The sequence below is a fragment of the Rhinichthys klamathensis genome, unplaced genomic scaffold, assembly GCF_029890125.1.
Source record: "Rhinichthys klamathensis goyatoka isolate OS25496 unplaced genomic scaffold, OSU_Roscu_1.1 h1tg001075l_1, whole genome shotgun sequence".
NCBI lineage: Eukaryota > Metazoa > Chordata > Actinopteri > Cypriniformes > Leuciscidae > Rhinichthys > Rhinichthys klamathensis.
The window spans coordinates 20,334-40,000 of record NW_026607332.1 but is presented as its reverse complement, the minus strand read 5'-3'; the positions used below and the strand labels follow the sequence as shown (position 1 = coordinate 40,000).

The 19,667-nt window shown below is 39.1% G+C and overlaps 1 protein-coding gene across 1 annotated transcript in view; it reads left to right on the top strand.

Annotated features, from left to right (window-relative positions):
* Positions 1–19,046, top strand: part of LOC130079465 (ankyrin repeat domain-containing protein 50-like) — a 26,710-nt gene extending 7,664 nt beyond the window's left edge. Inside the window, exons 3-5 of the mRNA XM_056244749.1 lie at positions 692–912; positions 14,292–17,830; positions 18,580–19,046. Coding sequence (XP_056100724.1) covers positions 692–912; positions 14,292–17,827 — 3,757 coding nt within the window. The 3' untranslated portion in view covers positions 17,828–17,830; positions 18,580–19,046. The remainder of the gene's footprint in view (positions 1–691; positions 913–14,291; positions 17,831–18,579) is intronic.
* The last annotated feature ends 621 nt before the right edge of the window (positions 19,047–19,667 follow it).

The window sequence follows — 19,667 nt, the reverse complement described above, 5'->3', positions numbered from 1 at the left end:
CACACACACACACAATCAAAGGTCTCACTGCAACCTGCCAAAATAAAAGTTCGGTTTAACTTGAAGAAATTATGACAGAAATGACATATTATTACTATAGTAAAGCAGAAGTAATAAAGTAATTTTTGATTTTTTTTTTATTAATGCATGTTTTAATTTAAACTGTAAACTTTTGTAGTGCAGCACAAAAAAAAATATTGTTATATTTGACAGCATTTTAAAAGATTATGTATATTGTTAGTTTTGTTTTCGATAATAAATTTGTATTAAATTATTAAAAACTGAATTCTGAAAACTTAAAGCAGACTTTCTGAATTAATAAAACATTTCATAGGGTTAAAATTGAAATGTAAAGTGCTTAATAATTGAATAAAGTTTTATAAAAATGAATAAAGTTTTATGAATTCAATTGATACATTTTTAGATCTAGATTTTTTTTTTTTGATTGACTTTTTCCTTTATTACATTTTTATTGAACCATTTAAACGGAATCCAGATCAATTAAAACTGAAAACATAGAATTTAGTTTTTCATAATGCCTTTACTAAACCGCTTGAATCACACATGACTTGCTGAGACTTTTAAACTCCTTTGTAAATGTCATGTTTTGTTTTTAAAATTGGTACTTAAAAAACATTAAATGTTACAGAGAATTTGCATGTTCACCTGTGTGTGTGTGTGTGTGTGTCAGGTGTGTGCTGCTGCCGCTGCTGAGCTGCAAGGCTCCTCCGCAGGCTCTGCTGGTGCTGGTGGACTCGGTGGACGAGGGCTGTTTGACCCGAGACCGAGAGCAGAAGACACCGGAGAACATCGCTGATCTCCTGGCCGCTCACCACGAGCTCTTCCCGCCATGGCTCCTGCTAATCTGCTCCGCGCGCCGGCAGAACAAGCACATCACCAAACTCTTCACAGGTGACCGCTCTCGCCACGCCCTTCAGCTGCTCGTTTCTATCATTGGGGGTTTTTAAGGGACAATGCGCAATTTTTTAATCTGTATAAAGTAAACTAGTTAGTCTAAGGACTGTGTCTTTTAGACATGGACATTTATGGATGTTGGGATTGCCAGATTTGTGTGTTGTGCATCAGAGAGTCGGTGAGAGGCTGAAACTGTGTTTCTAGGACTGGCCATGGACACAGTTCACAATTCAATTACAGTTTTGATTATTAAATGAACATTAATCACAATATTATCACACAAACATTTAAATTCGACATACAGCAGTTTTTATAATAATAACCTTTTAAAGTCCCCCTGTAGTCAATATTTTTATCCCTTAAAACTCATCTTTGATCACCAAAATATATCTTGAATGTAACTCGACACCCTTGCCTCATTTAGTATGTGCGGCTCTATGAATATGCAGATGAGCCCCGCCTCCACTCACTCCCTCAGCTCAGAGATCCACTGGTTGACGATCACACGTTGATCTGATTGGTTACAAGGTCGTTTGTGACGTCAGAAACACCAGCGATTTCAAACCGTGTTTTTGAGACTGTCTTTGGTTCACTGCAGTTTTAAGCAGAAAATACTCAGCAATGCTGTCGACTTATGAACTTACACACGGTTTAAGCGTATTAAAAACACCACATAGACACATAAACTACATTAAAAGCTGGATTTACACCATAGGGGGACTTTAAAGACATAATTATGTTTCTACTCCAGTTAGTTTTTTTTAAACGGTGATTCAATAACTTCATTCAAACACATTCAATCTCGAAGAGCAGTTTAAGTCAAATTACGTAATATAGTGCATATATTTATCATATAGTTATTTTTCTATCTAACTATCAAGTTTATGGTCATTGGATGTGTTTCCTGAGGTAGATCATGTGACATATTGTTCTCCAGCTGTTTAATTGAAGTCTTTCTGCGGTTGAAACTAGGGGTGGGGGGAAAAATCGATTCTTAGATGCATCGCGATGCGGACGTGGACGATTCTGAATCGATTCACAAATGTCAAAAAATCGATTTTCCCCCCCAAAAAAAAAAAAAAATTTTTTTTGATATATTTATAATAACGTAATATTGACGGAACGCGAAAGACGGAACTCTGAAGCGCGGAAGTGCAGTGGCCGGACCGTCTGTGGCGTGCACATAACAGAGACGCGATGGCTGAGCGCTAAACACCCTCCTCGTTAAAAGCTGACGTGTGGAGATATTTTGGCTTCTGAAGTTGAAGGGGGAAAGGAGCTGGACAAGAGCCACACTAGTTGTAAGCTTTGTATAATAAAACTAACGACCGAAACACGACAAATATGAGAAACCATATGACACGTTTCCAGCCAGAGGAGGAAAAACACTCAGCTGTACCAGTCGTTATAATATTAATTTACTACAAGTATGCTCTAGTTTAGGCACACATTTATTTTCCTGTTGGTTCTTTGCAATGTTAATAAAATATATTGTACGTTAATTCTTTATGGGTCATTACTTTGTACTTTTAAAGCAAAGTATTTATAGTCACACACACACAAAAGATTCAGATAATTGATTTGTAACATTATAAATGTCTTCACTGTAACTTTTGATCAATTTAATTTATCCTTGATGAATAAAAGTATTGATTTATTTTTTCTTTCGCCCAAAAAAATTAAATTAAAAATCTTACCGACTCCAAAATTTTGAACGGTATTGTTTAATGTTACAAAAGCTTTCTATTTCAGATAAATGCTGTTCTTTTGAATTTCTGGGTGATTCTCTGAATTGGGTGCCCTTCAAATCCCCCAAACTTGCTTCAAAGATTTTCAATTGAAGGAAATCACAAAATGCATTTTAACGCTGTCAATTAATAGAACCAGGTGCCTTTGCATTATAATGCAACACAATTGATTTTAAAAAATAATTTAATTTAAAGATAATGGGTTGCCTAAGTAGTAGACAACAAGCATGTTTGCATGTCCTCAGTAACCATCATTACATTTTCATTGAATATCAAACAAAAAAAAAGTGCAAATTAATACCAAAATGTTGCTGCTAATATAATCATATGTTGGTCTAGTGTATTTTCGTTTACTGTTGTGAAATGGAAAATCAATAATCGCTAATCGAGAATCGTTAATAATCGAAAATCGACTGTAATCGAATCGGGACTTCAATAATCGTAATCGAATCGAATCGGGAAATCAGACAGATTAACCACCCCTAGTTGAAACGCTGATTGATGGATTACATGAGACGAGATTGATTTCAGGAAGTTCTTTAAAACGTTCCTTCTGATGTTCATCATGTTTATTTGCTGCTGTAACTAGTAGTGAAGAGGACGAGACGATCGGTTCAAACACACATTTATTGCTTGAATTTATGTATGAAACTGACCGGATTTGAAAGCTTAGACTTTGTTTCATATCAAAATTATCAAAGCACAGAAATGATTGTGATTATTGTTTGGCAGGAGCTACAAATAATGTTTAGTGAACTTCTGAAAACAGCACAGACTAAAAGATCGATTGATTTATGAATCAATATCAGTTCATCGAGAAATGTGTATTTCCCACCCAGTCCTATGCGGTACTTTCCTTAAACATGTAACATTATTATATTATATTTATTACAGAAATTTCGAAAAATGGTATTTTCAGTTTTTGGCCGAAAGAGAAAAATGGCCGAAAATATTCCGCCTCATATATATTATTATAAATATATAGGCCTATAATAATATAAATTAATTATTTTAATATAGATATATTTTAATATAGGGCTATATTATTTGTCCAATTGTTGTTTTACTATAAAAAAAGTGTTTTTTTCCCTTCATTTTCTTGGCTTGTAGTTTTTTAATTCAGATTCAGTAAAATTATTACATTTAATTTAAAAGTCTAATAACAACACAATTAACAATTAATTTAAAATAAAAAAACATTACCGGTATAAGTTATTTTCAGTTTTGGTTTTCGGCCAAGTGCATCCACAAATTTTTATTTCGGTGCATCCCTAAATATAATATTGTAATGTGTTAATTTTAATAATAATAATAATATTATGTCCCAGTGCTGTAAAGGACAGTGCAGTTGTTGTGTGTTCAGACTGGATGAGTTTCTCAGCGCCTGCAGGAAATCAGATCCAGATGTGTGAATATTTCTAATGAGCAGAAAGACAGAGTGTGTGTGTGTGTGTGTGTGTGTGTGAGGACAGATAAACGCTGCTGCTTGTTTTGGACTCTGTCTCGGCCGTCTGAAACTAAAACCCTCATTGACTGAGTTTGTTAAATCTGTCCTGTGACTTTCTAACTCTGCCGTTTCTCCACTTTTTTTTGTATATTTTTACACTTTTGTGGCATTTTATTCTTTTTTGGAAAGAGATTTAGAAGTTTTTTGATATATGTTTTTATATTGTATTAATATAAAATATTTTGCCATTAAAATGAATATAGAATCTGGCATGGCACTACAAAAACTGTGTGTAGAGATCAAGATTAAGCACTAAAAGGTGAAATGACGAGTTTATCTGCAGTGTTTGTGGACGTTGAGATTTAAATGTGGCATTGATGCATAAATGTGGCTTATTATTGTATAATTATATGTTAATGTGCTCAAGGTTGTGATGTCAGATTTGCTCTTTTTGTTCTGTCGTTTTGAGTTTTGAAAGTTGCATGTTTTTATAGAACACGTTGTCATATGCCACGCGTTCATAATTTTTGCAAACCACAAGCTATATAATTGCACAAGCACATATTAGTCTTGTGATATTCAATCAGTTCACGTTGCTTTGTGTTTGTGATGCTGAGATACTGTGACATCATTTGAGATTAATTATTTGTGGGTTTTTTGTATGTTATTTCTGTGAACCGGAGTGTGTGTGTGTGTGTGTGTGTGTGTGTGTGTGTGTGTGTCTTAGCACAGGAACAGGTGGCAGGTTTTCAGAATCCAGGTCAAACGGTAGTAAAAATACACACTGTGTGTGTGTGTGTACACAGTAAACATCCGTGACCAGTAAACACTGACCTCAGACCAGAAGATCAACTGAAAGCTGAAGTGGTTCGTGTTCAGCATTAAAATCAGACGCATTGAACCTCAGATTATAAACACCAGCATCACAGCAAACATTCATGCTCTTATTGTGCACATTATTCTATCGCTACTAATGAGGCTGTTAATATCAGCTGGAAACGTCACAGCACATCCAATCAGAACTACTTCCTGGATGAAATCGGCAGATTTTACATTTTACATTTCAAATGAGCTTTATTAGCATGACTGTGTGTCACAATGTTGCAGAAGCATTAATAAAATAAAATAATAAAACACACAAAACATATATGTATAGATCATGATTCATGTCATATGTAGCATGGTAAATAAATAAATAAATCCATCTTAATAAAAGAGTTAATAAAGCGAGTCTCTCTAGAGTTAGCCGTCTCTGGCGATGTGAGATATTCAGAGTCTGATCGAGGCGCTCGCACCGGAGATGCACGAGTCAGATGTGGGATTCACCCGACATGCGCACACTTACTCATTAACACATTTGACCGTTAGCAGTGTTTGGGTGTGAGGGGCCGACCTCTGCGACCTCTGTGCTGTTCCCATGGCGACGGGCCGCGGGGGTCAAAGGTTAATCTGTGGGAAATAGTGCAGAACCTTCAAATGAGTTGCACTGCTGCCGGTTTAACGAGTTTGATGTAGGGTTGTGCGATGTTGACAAATAATAATGTCTATTTTCTGGGGTTTTGGCGATTGCTGGGTGTGTTTTTGTGCTGGTTTGTGTGTTTTGTGCTGGTTTGTGTGTTTTGTGCTGGTTTGTGTGTGTTTTTGTGCTGGTTTAGGCCCGTTTTTGACAGCTGACCCCTGAGGCGTTTCATATTCTTCATATTCTGTGCGCTGATCAGTTCACAGCGCACAATATTAAGGCAAGTGACAATTTAATAAAACGTCCTGAAACATGAGCGAAACTCTTGTATGTTTGCGGGAATTTCCCGCATTTTAAGAGCAAATGAGTTGCACAAGAATTAATGCACTGAAAATATATACGCATTTGAGCTCATGCTTCATACTGACTGAAAGATCAGTAAGTGTGTGTGTGTGTGTGTGTGTGTGTGTCGCTGTCTTTCCTGCAAACATCCCGTACCTTGAGCTGTCATCGTACAGAGGAGAATCCTGTCTCCTGATTGGCTGATTTCCATATCTGTTTCTGTTTTCGGCAGCAGCTCCGAGCACTTTTAATATTCTTTATCCTGGCTGAAGCACTTTTGTTTCAATCTATGAGAATAATATAATCAGCCTATGTTATTGTTTAGAGTGAAAGATATTAATATTCATAAAGTCGAGATTCTTGTTTATTTGATGGTGATTTCACGTTTCTTGTTTGTTTGAAGGCTAAATTCAAATAAAAGATGAACATTCATTTATTTGTACCATTTTTATTTCTAAAATTGTATATAGTTTAATAGGAGGAGGTTTCATGACTTGGCAAATTAATTTTTCAGATGTTTGTAGGTACAGACATCCGTTGTGGGTTTTCTTGGTTCTTTTTTTGAGGCTTTTATATTGTTCATATATCGATATCGGTATTATATCGTATCGATCGAAATTAAGAAATATATATTGTTTGTGAAATAAATCTAGGTTGTGGATTCGATTCCCAGAGAAAACATGAACTGATCAAATCGTTGAATGTTAATGTAAAAAATTAAACTTAAGCTATGGAAACTTTGTCTACTGTTGCATAATACTAAAGACGTTGTTTTATCAATGATTTCTTCATTATTTTATAATAATTAAAAATGTATTTGATTATATTTATAATAATTTGAAAGTGTCTACTTTATTGCTGACGATAGAGTTTCACTTGTGTTGAACACACTACAGTAAAATAATGCAATGAGAAATTGTGTAGATATAATTAGCAAAGTTAAAGTGCCCCTAATACAGCTGTTTGAGAATGTAAAAGATGCAGATAAACAGTTTTTCTCTCCTAAAAGAAAGAATCGATTCTGAACTGAAACGAGTCGTCAGTAATTCAGTCTCACTTCCTATGTAGGTCTGTAACTCATTAGCATAATGCCAGCCTGTGGTGTTGATTGGCTGAGCAGCGTCTCTTAGCTCCGCCCTCAAACACTGTAGTGTATCTGAGACTGGAAGAGTTCGGCTCGTGTTGTTCGTGTCGAGGAGACGCTGTTTTCTGAGATTGATACGGTAAAACCCACGCCATCGTTACTGTTCATATCACTGTGATCAAGAGCTGAGATTCAGATATGATAATGAGCGTTTGCTTTCTGACCAATCACAGCAGAGCAGCTCTCAGAGAGGCGGGGCTTAGAGAGACTGAATCTTTATCGAAGCGTTTCAGACACTGAGAGGAAAGAGCTGATTTTGACCTTGGATGAATGTGAACCTGTTATAGGAGACGCCAAAACAACATTAGTAGCCTTTAAAATAGCATAATGGGGCACTTTTTATAAGTAAAATAATATCTATGATATCATACTATTGCATCCAGTTCAACAATAGAGCAACAGTCTTTCATCTCCATCTGCAGCAGAGAACATGTCCGTACATGATTTAATGTTTGTACATAATGATTCTCTCTCTCTCTCTCTCTCTCTCTCTCTCTCTCTCTCTCTCTCTCTCTCTCTCTCTCTCTCTCTCTGCACTGTCCACTGGACACACACCAAACACACACTCACTGCTGAAACACTGCATTTGGATCAGAACACGCACACACACACTTGATCTTTGAATTGCTTGTGTTCGGGAAGTTTGCTGATTCAAGTGTATTTTTAGGAAACTTTGCTCTCTTTTGGTAAGAGCTCAACTCACATAATTACAAACGCGGAGCAGCGCATGTGTGGGGCGATCGAGGGCGAGCGATGTTTCATTCATGCAGAAACCTCACCGCATGTACAGAGAGCGAGTTCAAACACACGTAATCAAGACACACATGTTCAGGGTTTAACATCTGACAGACTGGAAAGGCCAAATCGACCCCAGATGATCTCAGAAACATCCTCTAACTAATGATTGTTTTGATCATTGACGAATCTAATGATAATCTGATGCATTTGCCGATAATGTTGACTATTCCTGTCTGCTTTATTTAATGCAGTTTAAGCATAATATTTTCTCAGGACATGTATTATTATTGATTTAACTGCACTGACAGTTTCAAATTAGAATGACATTTTAACTCAATTGAGCTGAATAATGACTCTAACTTTGCAACATTGTTATTGAACTAAATTTAATCAACATTGAATTGAGCTGGATAATGATAATTAACTGATGTTTCTCCTAACATGCTAAAAACAATATCTTTAGAGCATAATTTGAGACATTATTGAAACTCATGTGAGATTAAAGAGGTTTTTCTTTTTTCCTGGAGAAGCTGATCTCAATGCAGACAATGTGAACCCGTTGATCTCATTTGACAGGGTTCATACAAGGTGCTTAAAGAAATGTAAGTCCTGGAAAATGTAAGTCCTGCCATATTTATGGACAGGTACTTGAAAATATTTCACCATATATGTGAAATTAGTGTTTAATTTTATTGATAAAACAATCTTTTCACACAAAATCAACCCGTCTGATCTAGCAAGAGCCATTTCGCATGGCTATGAGTGTGATATTGCTCATATAAATAAATAATATCCAAGTATATGATACATCTTTCATTCTTCAGGTCAATCAAATATTCATGTGAGAAAAAAATCAGTTTGAATAAGGAAAGCGATATCTTTGTCATAGTATCCTTTCAATGGTTAAAGTTACCGCAGTTAGTGTTTGTGTTGCACTTTATTAATCGATTTACCTTTTTCTGAATTTTAAATATAATTAAGATATTGTTTGATAAGTGAGATCTCTGATTGTAGTCCTTCTAAACCCCAAAATGAGTGCTTGAAAGTAATTTTACAGTGTCTGTCCCTGATTTGATTTCCCCCGGGAACTCGCGCTGTCTCTGTGTTATGTGCATATGCAGGTTCACACACCCAAGTGCCGTTCACAATGGCCGCTCCTTATGCAAGCACACCTGTCTGTGGTTCTGTCGTATGATTGATGAATTCATTTATGCTTGAAGATCCAGTTTCCTCTCAAACCGCCTGCAGCATCTCCTGAGCCTCCGTGTGGATGTAACCGCAGCGTGTCTGTTCGTCAGCGGGCGTTGTGGAGTTCCTGACCCGCCGGTCACATGGGCCGAAAACACACTGAACTCCGTGGAAATGGATAAACGCATGCAATGCTTCTATTATGTATAACAGGACATAACATCTGATATGTTCAAATAGATGTGCATTAGCCGCAGCTATAAAACTGAGGAAAAGAGAGAAATCTCTCGCTGTGCTTGTCTGGAAAACTTCCAGACACTGAAAGCACTTTTTGTTTATTGCTTGTAATGCATTTCTATGTTCCCTTTTACTACCATACATTTGCTTGGTTGTTTTCAGGCTACATTTAGTTACAAGTTCTTAATTAGGGGTGTGACAATATATCATGTCACAATATATTGCAATACTAAAATGCAATATGATTTGTGAATAGCGTCAATATGTATTGTGTATATATTTCACCCAAAATTAAGAAACTCAGAAGGTCACACATTTGAGCTTCCATTTTTTATTAACTATTTAAAAAAATATATTTTTAAAAAAACAACATTTTAAACTTTTATTTCATGTATGTAGTCAGAGAGTGTAAATATGTGTCTAACATAATTCTATATTTTTAGCTAAGTTGAATCAGTAATATTTCTATTCTTGTCACCATTGACCTGTCCATCAAGAAGAAGCCCGAATGCAGGCCGATTCAAGTCCAATCCTGATGTCAGACCAAATTTTGCATTTCATTGTTCAGTACTTTTTGTTAACCGTTTACCATATAAATAGTAATTGTGGAAAACTTACTATTTTAATTAATTTCTTTCATAGTATTGTGAGATTAGTGTATCGTGGGATCAGTATGGTGTATCAAACCGAATTGGGACATTTGTATTGTTGCACACCTGATACCTAACATACAATTTGATTTAATATTAATTAATTTATAAGTAACTTAATAAAAATGCACAAATAAATTTGAGATTAATAATTCATTAGTTTAGCGACTTTGAACAAGAAAAAAAATATAATTCCCGCCCGTCTACGAAGTAACATTAAAATACAGCAATAAAACAGTATAGTGTTATTGTTTTGATTGTATCATGTAATAATAATAATAATAAGAAGAATCTGACAGAGCAGGGCTTCCCTCGACCTCCCGCCGCTCTGGTCGAAGTACATGTGTTCGGTAGGACGCTGAAAACATAATGAAAGAGGTGCTATAACACATTTTTAGAAGACAAAACGAGGCTAAATCTTGAATATGTTCTGAACTCTTGAAATGACTCCAGTATTTACTAGATAGACCGTAATTTGCTATCCGTTTTCTAAACCCTGTGAACTCTTTAACTGGTGGCAGTTTTCCAAACCCAACAACCTACTTAAATAGACGGGTTAGTTGCATGCAGGCCCGCTGGCCAAATAACATATTTGGGTCATCTATTCCACTGCCCCACTTTTAGTCCCCACACAAGGCCCCTTCCTCTTTCAGCCTTTCTATTTCCTTCATCTGGAGTCGCACAAGCTCAAGGCATGGAGGCTGTTGAGTGTTTATAATGGCAGGGTGAAGGTCTGGGTCAGTCCACCAATGACGAAACAAACCTCAACCGGGCCGGGGCTCAAAGCAGGAACATGGGTTGTTGTAACCTGCATGCTTTTGACTAGCCCGGTTATTGTGAAAGGTAAACTGGATCTAAATGTTATGTAATAACTGGATATTAAAAGCCAATGGTATGAAGAAGAAGAAAGGATGGCATGGAAGGCGGGATGATTGTCCACAGGTGTGCCTCTGTTGTCATTCATGCTCCGGTTTAAATTTCACACAGGTTTTATTTGGGAAACCTCAGCTGTTGACGGCAGCCTCGGGCCTTAAGCACCAAAGACAAAGAAAATAACTCCTGAGCCCTTTCAGAAAGATGGACGTTATATAATCTCATTCAAAAGGGGTTTTGTGAACTTTTCAAACACTAAGGGACTGGCCAGGAAAGATGTAATCTGTATTCTGTTTTTGTGTTGCTGGTTTGTCTGAAACACTTTTCTGTGACTTGACTAGAAGTATATTGTATTTACTTGTTGTAAACATACTCCTTTCAGAGAGGAAGAAGGCCTTACTCTCTTTCCCATAGAAAATAGACTTGTATAGATTGCATTAGTGACCAATTAAATTAGCCTTCATAGAAAAAATGTTTTGCCGCTCTCCCACCAGTAGGGCTACAGAAAGATGAAGACACATGTGAACGACCTTAGAGGAGTTCATGTTTTTTCCTTTTCCTTTGACCTCTTGAGTCCATGGGAACTGTAAATAAAAACTTTGCATAAAATTCTTGATCTGCCCTTCGGGCCGTTGTTAAACAGGCATGCCGACCCAGATAAAACTATGGAATTTGCACTTATCTGAAGCAGAATGCCTAAGCTGTTGACATCTGTTGGCATAAGTGCTTGTTTGTAAAACTCTTGGTTCTGCGAAATCTCTTTACAGTTTACGTGCAACTCTCGAGAACGCCTCAAACTGTGAAGTTGCAGATGTGACCTAGTTCTGCCACAGGAATCATTACACTTCTTGTTTTATTTTCTAGAGAAAACAAAGCAAATTCCACTCATCTTTTCTGCAGGAAAAGTGCCTTTATCTGTCACTTCTGGACTTTAGTTTTGTATATTTTGCAAGATTGTGTGTCTGTGTGTGTGTAAAAAGAAAGTTTGCATTCCTCTTGTTGTATCTGCAAGATGTTTAGGCCATCCTTAAAAATATTCTTGTTTGCCGTAACCCGACCGACCCGGTCAATTTAGGACCGACCCAATTATTATTATTTTTTTCCCTTTTAGTCCGACCGACTTGCCGGTTGTAAACTTGCATTAAGACCGACCGATTTTTTTTTTTACTCTTCAAACAACTAATACAAATGCAATAAAATAATATACATTTATTATAGTAAGTATTGTGAAAATAAATTGCGTAGGCTACGTTCTTTCTTTTAAATAAAAACCCGTGGCGTCATCTATTATGATTATGTTTACACCATTGGTTTACGCATGTCACACTATGGCCTGTGCGTTCGCTTCGTTTCATTCCCTGTCAATGGTTCGCGCTCGGTGATGATGGCTGCGGCGCGGCTGCTTGTGAAATACGTCTGAATGAGCCTACATTTAGTCGCTCATTATTCGAAATTCAAATAGGGAATCGATGTTAACGGCCTTTTCTCGGAGCGCGTCCAGCTCGTCATGACATGCCCACCGCAAACGCGCGTCACACAGCAACTGCAGGCTCTGACAAACAAACACACATAAGTGTGGGAAGCCAAACACACCGAAAGGGGGACGAAACGGCACGGTGTGTTACAGAGCTCGCGCTGCGCTGACTTGTAGGCTAATCTGCGTGGCTCAATGGACCGAGCCGCGCGAGCGCGACAGACTCGACAGCGCAGAGAGAAGTGTTTGCTTGCGCCAGCCAATGGTCAGAGCGGCGGGAACTAATCTCACCAGCGCCGCGCTGACCAATAAAACAGCACATCCCATACCGAAATGTACTAAATTGCACAAAAGAAAATCGACCATTCCATAATATGTCAGGACTGCTTAATCGGCCTATAGTTTCCTACAATGCGCCTAGCTATTTGACCACACTGATTTCCGTTAATAATAGCAGATGTTTATGGGTCAAATCTCTCACTCTCTCCCTGCAACTTTTTGTTACCCTCCTTTCCTGCCCCTAGACCAGAAAGGGGGCTTGTAACAGTATGGGTCAAATGTAAACGAATGGTGCCATATGTGCTGGTTTATTGGTCGGCGCGGCGCTGGTGAGATTAGTCATTTTAATTTATTTGTTTCCCTCTGAAAATCCACTGAAAATCATCTCATTGAAATCTAGTGGCTCCTTTTTTTTTTTTTTTTTTGATTCTGCCTATTTTTTTCCAAATGAATGCAGCTGGAATTAATGCAATAAATATGTTTTTTTTTTTTACAAAGATTTCAAATTGTTTGTGGTCTATAACCTGTATCAGAATGAGGTTCGCAATGGTGCGCCCGAAGGCATGGGGGTTGAAGACCCAGTCAGTGACGTCACGATATGCAAATTTGTTTAAATTCATACCGACCTAATCACCATGACCAAAATTATCCTTTTTTTTTTACATTGAATGTTGAAAAAAAAAAAATATAGACCTACCTACCGACCCTTTTTTTTTTTTTTTTTTTTTTGCTGTTACTGCAAACCAAAATATTTTTAAGGATGGCCTTACCATTTCAAAAATGCATTTTGTTTTATATTTAGTATTGGCCTGATGAAGCTATTTGACATAACAGATATTTATATATATTCCACAAAGCAAAATAATAGCTGAATTGACATAAACATCATATTTTTTGTTTTTTTGTTTTGATGGTGTGGATCAATGACTGTTTGTGTGTTTTGTCATAGTTGTGAGTCCCTGCTTTGTGAATCCCCATGCATGTTCATTGGTTTTCTACATATTTGAGCATTTCACATTGAAGACAAATGAGGGACACAAACAAACTTTTTACAATTGGTGCAAACATTTATTGATGCTCAAGAAGACACTAGGAACCAAGCGGATTGAAACTTTTGTAAACAGGATTAATCATTTAAAATTTGTATTTGTCTTATGGGAACTATACATATAGGTATCTTCGCTTCTGAAGGTCTTTTATCTCGTTTATTTTAATAAATTCTGCAACCTAGGAGCCAAAAGGGGTAATCAAACTTTATTTTTTAACACATACCTTTCAAGGATTCAAGGATTTTATTGTCATTCCAAAAACATGGTACATGATCTGGAACGAAATTAGTTCTGAGGTCCGGTTAAAACCATCTCAAGTAAATTACAGATCAGCAACTCATAAATAAATAAATACAAATACATAATCGTACCCACACATATACACACTAAAACTTGAAATATTACCAGCATAGCAATAAAAGTGCAACATAACTTAAGACAAAAAGTTCAACAGCAAACCTAATTTGTTTACCTAAAACACAATCTTTTGTAAAGATGCTTGTCAGTTGACATCACCAGATCAAATATAAAAAGTCAGTGTTGTCTACTCTGCTCAGAGTTGTGACCCAGTTTTCAAAAATTCTGCTATTACTTTAGTAATAGTTCTCAGGCTGATACTCAAAGCAATCTACAGCTATCAGCTCACTGAGTCATTTATATGTAAACCTCACCGTGATCAAATGTGACAACTAGCAATGTACAGACTTCAAGCCAAACTAATCGCCCGTTGTCTCTGTCCTCTCTGTAGGATTCCGAAAGATCAGCCTAGATGACCTACGGAAGGCCTACATCGTAAAAGATGTGCAGCAATACATCCTCCACCGGCTCGACCAGGAGGAGGCGCTACGCCAGCACCTCACGAAGGAGACCGCAGAGATGCTGAACCAGCTCCACATCAAGAGCAGCGGCTGCTTCTTGTACCTTGAGCGCGTTCTTGACGGAGTGGTTGAGAACTTCATCATGCTGCGGGAAATTCGAGACATCCCGGGAACACTGAATGGACTTTACCTTTGGCTCTGCCAGAGGCTGTTTGTCAGAAAGCAGTTTGCTAAAGTCCAGGCTATCTTGAACGTTATTCTGGCTGCTTGCAGGCCGCTGACTGTCAGGGAGCTCTATCATGCAGTCTGGACTAAAAACATGAGTTTGACGATGGAGGACTTTCAGAAGAAGATGGACATTCTCTCCAAGCTGCTTATTAATGGACTTGGCAGTACTAAAATCTTGTTTCATTACAGCTTTGCTGAATGGCTCCTGGATGTTAAGCACTGCACACAAAAATACCTTTGCAATGCAGCTGAAGGACACAGAATGATGGCTATGAGTTACACGTGCCGAGCAAAGCAGCTTAAACCTCTTGAGGTGCAGGAGTTTGCCTACCACCTGATCAACTCTAACCTGCAGATCGAGCCCTTTAATCTCGCCCTTTGGATGGTGTGGAATGGCACCCCTGCTAAAGACTCCCTGTCCACTTCTATCCCTAAAGAACAGGAGGTGCTTCAACTACTTGTCAAAGCTGGGGCTCACGTTAGCAACGAAGATGACCATGCTTCATGCATTGTGCAACAGGCCTTGGAACGCGAGGACTCTATTCGAACTCTACTAGACAACGGCGCTTCTGTTAATCAAACCGACTCCAACGGGAGAACTCTTTTAGCCAATGCTGCGTACAGCGGGAATCTAGATGTTGTGAACCTTCTTATCTCTAGAAGAGCCAACATGGAGTTGGTAGACAACCATGGACAGACTGCACTTACTCTGGCAGCGAGACAGGGCCACACCAAGGTGGTCAACTGTCTCATCGGGTGTGACGCTAACATCAATCACACGGATCATGATGGCTGGACCGCTCTTAGGTCTGCAGCTTGGGGAGGGCACTCAGAAGTTGTGTCTGCTCTCCTGTATGCGGGTGCTAAAGTGGACTGCGCAGACGCCGACAGCAGAACTGCCCTGAGAGCTGCCGCTTGGGGAGGTCATGAAGATATAGTCCTCAACCTTCTTCAGCATGGAGCCGAAGTCAACAAGGCGGATAATGAAGGACGAACAGCGCTGATCGCTGCCGCATACATGGGCCACAGAGAAATTGTTGAGCATCTGTTGGATCATGGTGCTGAGGTGAACCACGAGGATGTGGATGGAAGGACTGCGCTCTCGGTCGCGGCTCTTTGCGTGCCGGCAAGTAAGGGCCACGGCGCGGTCGTGAGCCTCCTGATCGACCGGGGAGCCGAGGTGGATCACTGCGATAAAGACTGCATGACTCCACTTCTAGTGGCTGCCTACGAAGGCCATGTGGATGTGGTTGATCTGCTTCTAGAAGGAGGAGCGGATGTCGATCATACGGATAACAACGGGAGAACACCTTTGCTTGCTGCGGCGTCTATGGGACACGCTTCTGTTGTCAATACTCTGCTTTTTTGGGGTGCCGCAGTGGACAGTATCGACAGCGAAGGCAGGACTGTGCTTAGCATAGCATCTGCACAGGGGAACGTAGAGGTTGTTCGAACTCTGCTGGACAGAGGACTTGATGAAAACCACAGAGATGACGCAGGCTGGACGCCATTACACATGGCTTCTTTTGAGGGACACAGACAAGTATGTGATGCTCTCATTGAACAAGGTGCCCGCTGCATAGAGATTGACAACGATGGACGTATCCCTTTGATTCTGTCTTCTCAAGAGGGTCATTATGATTGTGTACATATCTTGGTGGAGAACAAGTCATGTATCGACCAGAGAGGGTATGATGGGAGAAATGCTCTCCGAGTTGCAGCACTAGAGGGACACAGAGACATCGTGGAGTTGTTGTTGAGCCACGGGGCGGATATCGACTTTAAGGATGCGGACGGTCGCCCAACTCTTTACATCCTTGCACTTGAGAATCAGCTGGCAATGGCGGAGTACTTCCTCGAAAATGGCGCCAATGTTGAGGCCAGCGATATGGAAGGGAGAACGGCTTTGCATGTGTCGTGTTGGCAAGGCCACGTAGAGATGGTGAGGTTGCTAATCAACTATCACGCAGATGTAAACTCATGTGATAACGAGAAACGATCTGCTCTCCAGTCGGCAGCTTGGCAGGGTCACATAAAAATTGTTCAGCTCTTGATTGAAAACGGCACTGTTGTAGACCACACATGCAACCAGGGTGCGACAGCTCTGGGAATCGCCGCTCAGGAGGGGCACATTGACGCGGTTCAGATTCTTCTAGAACATGGTGCGGATCCTAATCACGCTGATCAATTTGGACGCACTGCCATGAGAGTGGCAGCCAAAGGTGGTCACAGCTCCATAATCAAACTCTTGGATAAATATGGTGCCTCAAGTCTCAATGGCTGTAACCCATCTCCGGTCCACACTATGGAGCAACAAATCCCAGTTTCAGTTGCAGGGAAAGTTCAGTCTCTCACTATAAAGTCTAGCAGCTCTGGAAGCACGGGAGCTGGCGATGTTCATGCCGGGCGAGGACAATCCAACGGACCTGTTCATGCTTTCAGCTCACCGTCAGAGTCTCCAGACTCAACAGTGGACCGGCAGAAGTCCTCCCTCTCCAATAACTCACTCAAAAGTTCAAAGAACTCTTCGCTGAGGACCACCTCGTCCACTGCGACAGCCCAAACTGTTCCCATTGACAGCGTCCATGCTCTTTCTTTCATCGAGCAGATCCAGCAGCATTCACTGCCTCGCAGTCGTAGTCGACAATCCATCGTTTCTCCCTCCTCAACCACCAGGTCCATCGACACTCAACCTGGCTCTCCAACCAGTGAGTTTGACTGGAGCCAAGTGAAGCCAGGCCTCAAGTCCACCAAAGCATCCAAGAACGGCCAAAACTGCTCGAACAAGGGAACATCAAGTGAAAAGAAGAAAAGCAAGAATAGTTCTTATTCGCAAGGTCAGGTTCTTGAGTATGAGCTGACTCAGTTTGATAAAAGCCTTGTGCTGAATAAGCCAGTGTCCAGCATTGCAGTTAAAGATCCTCAGTGTAAGATTATAGTGGGCAGATCCAACGCCGTAGATTCTGTCCAATCGCAAGAGCAGTTTTACATTCAGGCCCAGAGCTGTGCGGAGAAGAAGAGGAACGGCATTATGACCAACCCCAAATACCACCTACAGGGAAACCAGGTTTTTCTTGGGAGAGTTTCAGTCCCCAGGACCGTTCCCAGCAGGGGCCACCAGGACCTACTGGACAATTACCCGATAGGGGAGACGGAATTAAGCCTGAAACAAGCCTTACAGCTCCAGATTGAAGGATCGGACCCTGGAATGAACTGCAAAAAAGAGACGCCGTTATAAATGGTGAGTACATGACGTTTATAAATTGAGTTGTTGCATGTCAGTTGGCCATTTTGTATCTTAAAGCACATTTGTAACTTACATTCACAGTATTATTAAATTGTCATGTAGATGTACAGTGTATTATTACATAAAGCTGTAATTCTGTAGTTTTTATAGCATTGTGATGTTTATAAATGAGGTAGAGTGTAAAGCTTTTCTCTCTTTTTTAAAAATAAACTTCTGTAAACATCATATGGCCTCTAAGATAACCATAGTAAAATGATTCATTTATGCATGTTAGTGGTTCTCAAACTATGGTTTGTGTACTGCAAGTCAAATCACCTTTATTTATGTAACGCTATACAATACAGATTGTTTTAAAGCAGCTTTACAGTAATGAACAGGAATTGATCAATGATGCAAACAGAGTTAAATTCTGTTGTTAAGCAGCTTTAAAAAGATAATAGTGTCATTGTTCAGCTGAAGTCGGTTCAGTGTTCATTCGGTTCAACTGAACTTGAGCTCAATTCAGTTCTCATCCAATAATGTCAGTGCAGTCAAATCAATAATATTGCTGAATGTTATTGAATATATATATATACTGTATATATTATAAATAACCTGGTCTATGCTGCTAAAAAATCTTACTTGGGTGGTACTTAGGCACTGTGGTGGTACTTGGCCTGAAAAGTTTGAGAACCACTCATATATTTATTGTAAGCATGACAATAACTTCTCAAATACTGACCCGGGTTTGGATGCTTTTTCAGATGTCTTAATCGTTATTCGCCATTCAGAAAGAGACTGTGCCAAAGTGAACGCTTTCATCCGCAAAAGAACTGAAACCATTTCTCGCATTTCTCTGTGGAACATCTCAAGAAGAAAGGAAAATTAAAGACCTAAAGAGGGGATTGTCGCCCAACGGTGATGCAAATTAGTACTCGTGCCTGTCGATGCTCCAGCCTTCTTGTGGTGACCATGATGCACACAGACGCTTTTAATTTAATGCATTAATATTTAATAGGCAGTGGATGCACTTTCTTCCTTTGTTTTCCTTTTTTGAAAAAAATCTAAATTGTATTTAGTTTTTTTTTTTTTTTAGTTTTTTTGCCTTTTAATGCTTTGTTTGTTTGTTTTAACAGAGTTTACTTTAAAAGAAGAAATGTAAATTGTTCTGTTTGTTTTGTCTTGACCTGTATAAGTGCAACTGACAGCAATGTGCCGCCGGAGTACGTTGTTTCCTCTGACAAATATCACAAACTTTCTGTCATATTCACGTCTGAGTCTCTTAAAGTCTCCATTCGGTGCACTCATAAAATTATGAAACCAGTCTTAGTTTACTCTTCGCACATATTTATTTTGGAGAAAAAGCCTCTTCCATGTGTGCTGTATTGCTATTATCATGGTGCTATGTTTTGGCGTCGCCTGCTTTAATTATTTTGTATTATTTTTTCACAGGCCTGAACCACAAACGTCTTATTCCGTCATTTTAACGCTATATTATATTTGTAGCATTATTGATGCCCTTAAGGAAGAGTAACTCTGGCTTTACCATGCTTCATTATTTAGTCCCTGTGGGACCTGTCTTTATTTGTTTGTTTGTTTTTCTCTATTTACATAATTGCATATTTAAACAACTGACGTGTATCGTTAACTACAGAGTTTGGTGCTAAATGCAGAGTTCTCAGCGACTGAAGAAAATGCAACGAGGGTAGTTTCGTTTGTGTGCAGGCGATGTCAGGGACTTCTGATTATAAGGTCAGTGAAAGGTCATTGTGCTTTGTACTCATGCCAAGCAGCAAACCGCAGTAATATTGTGATTTCAGGATAGGGTTTTTGAAATGTATACTCCTCAAGC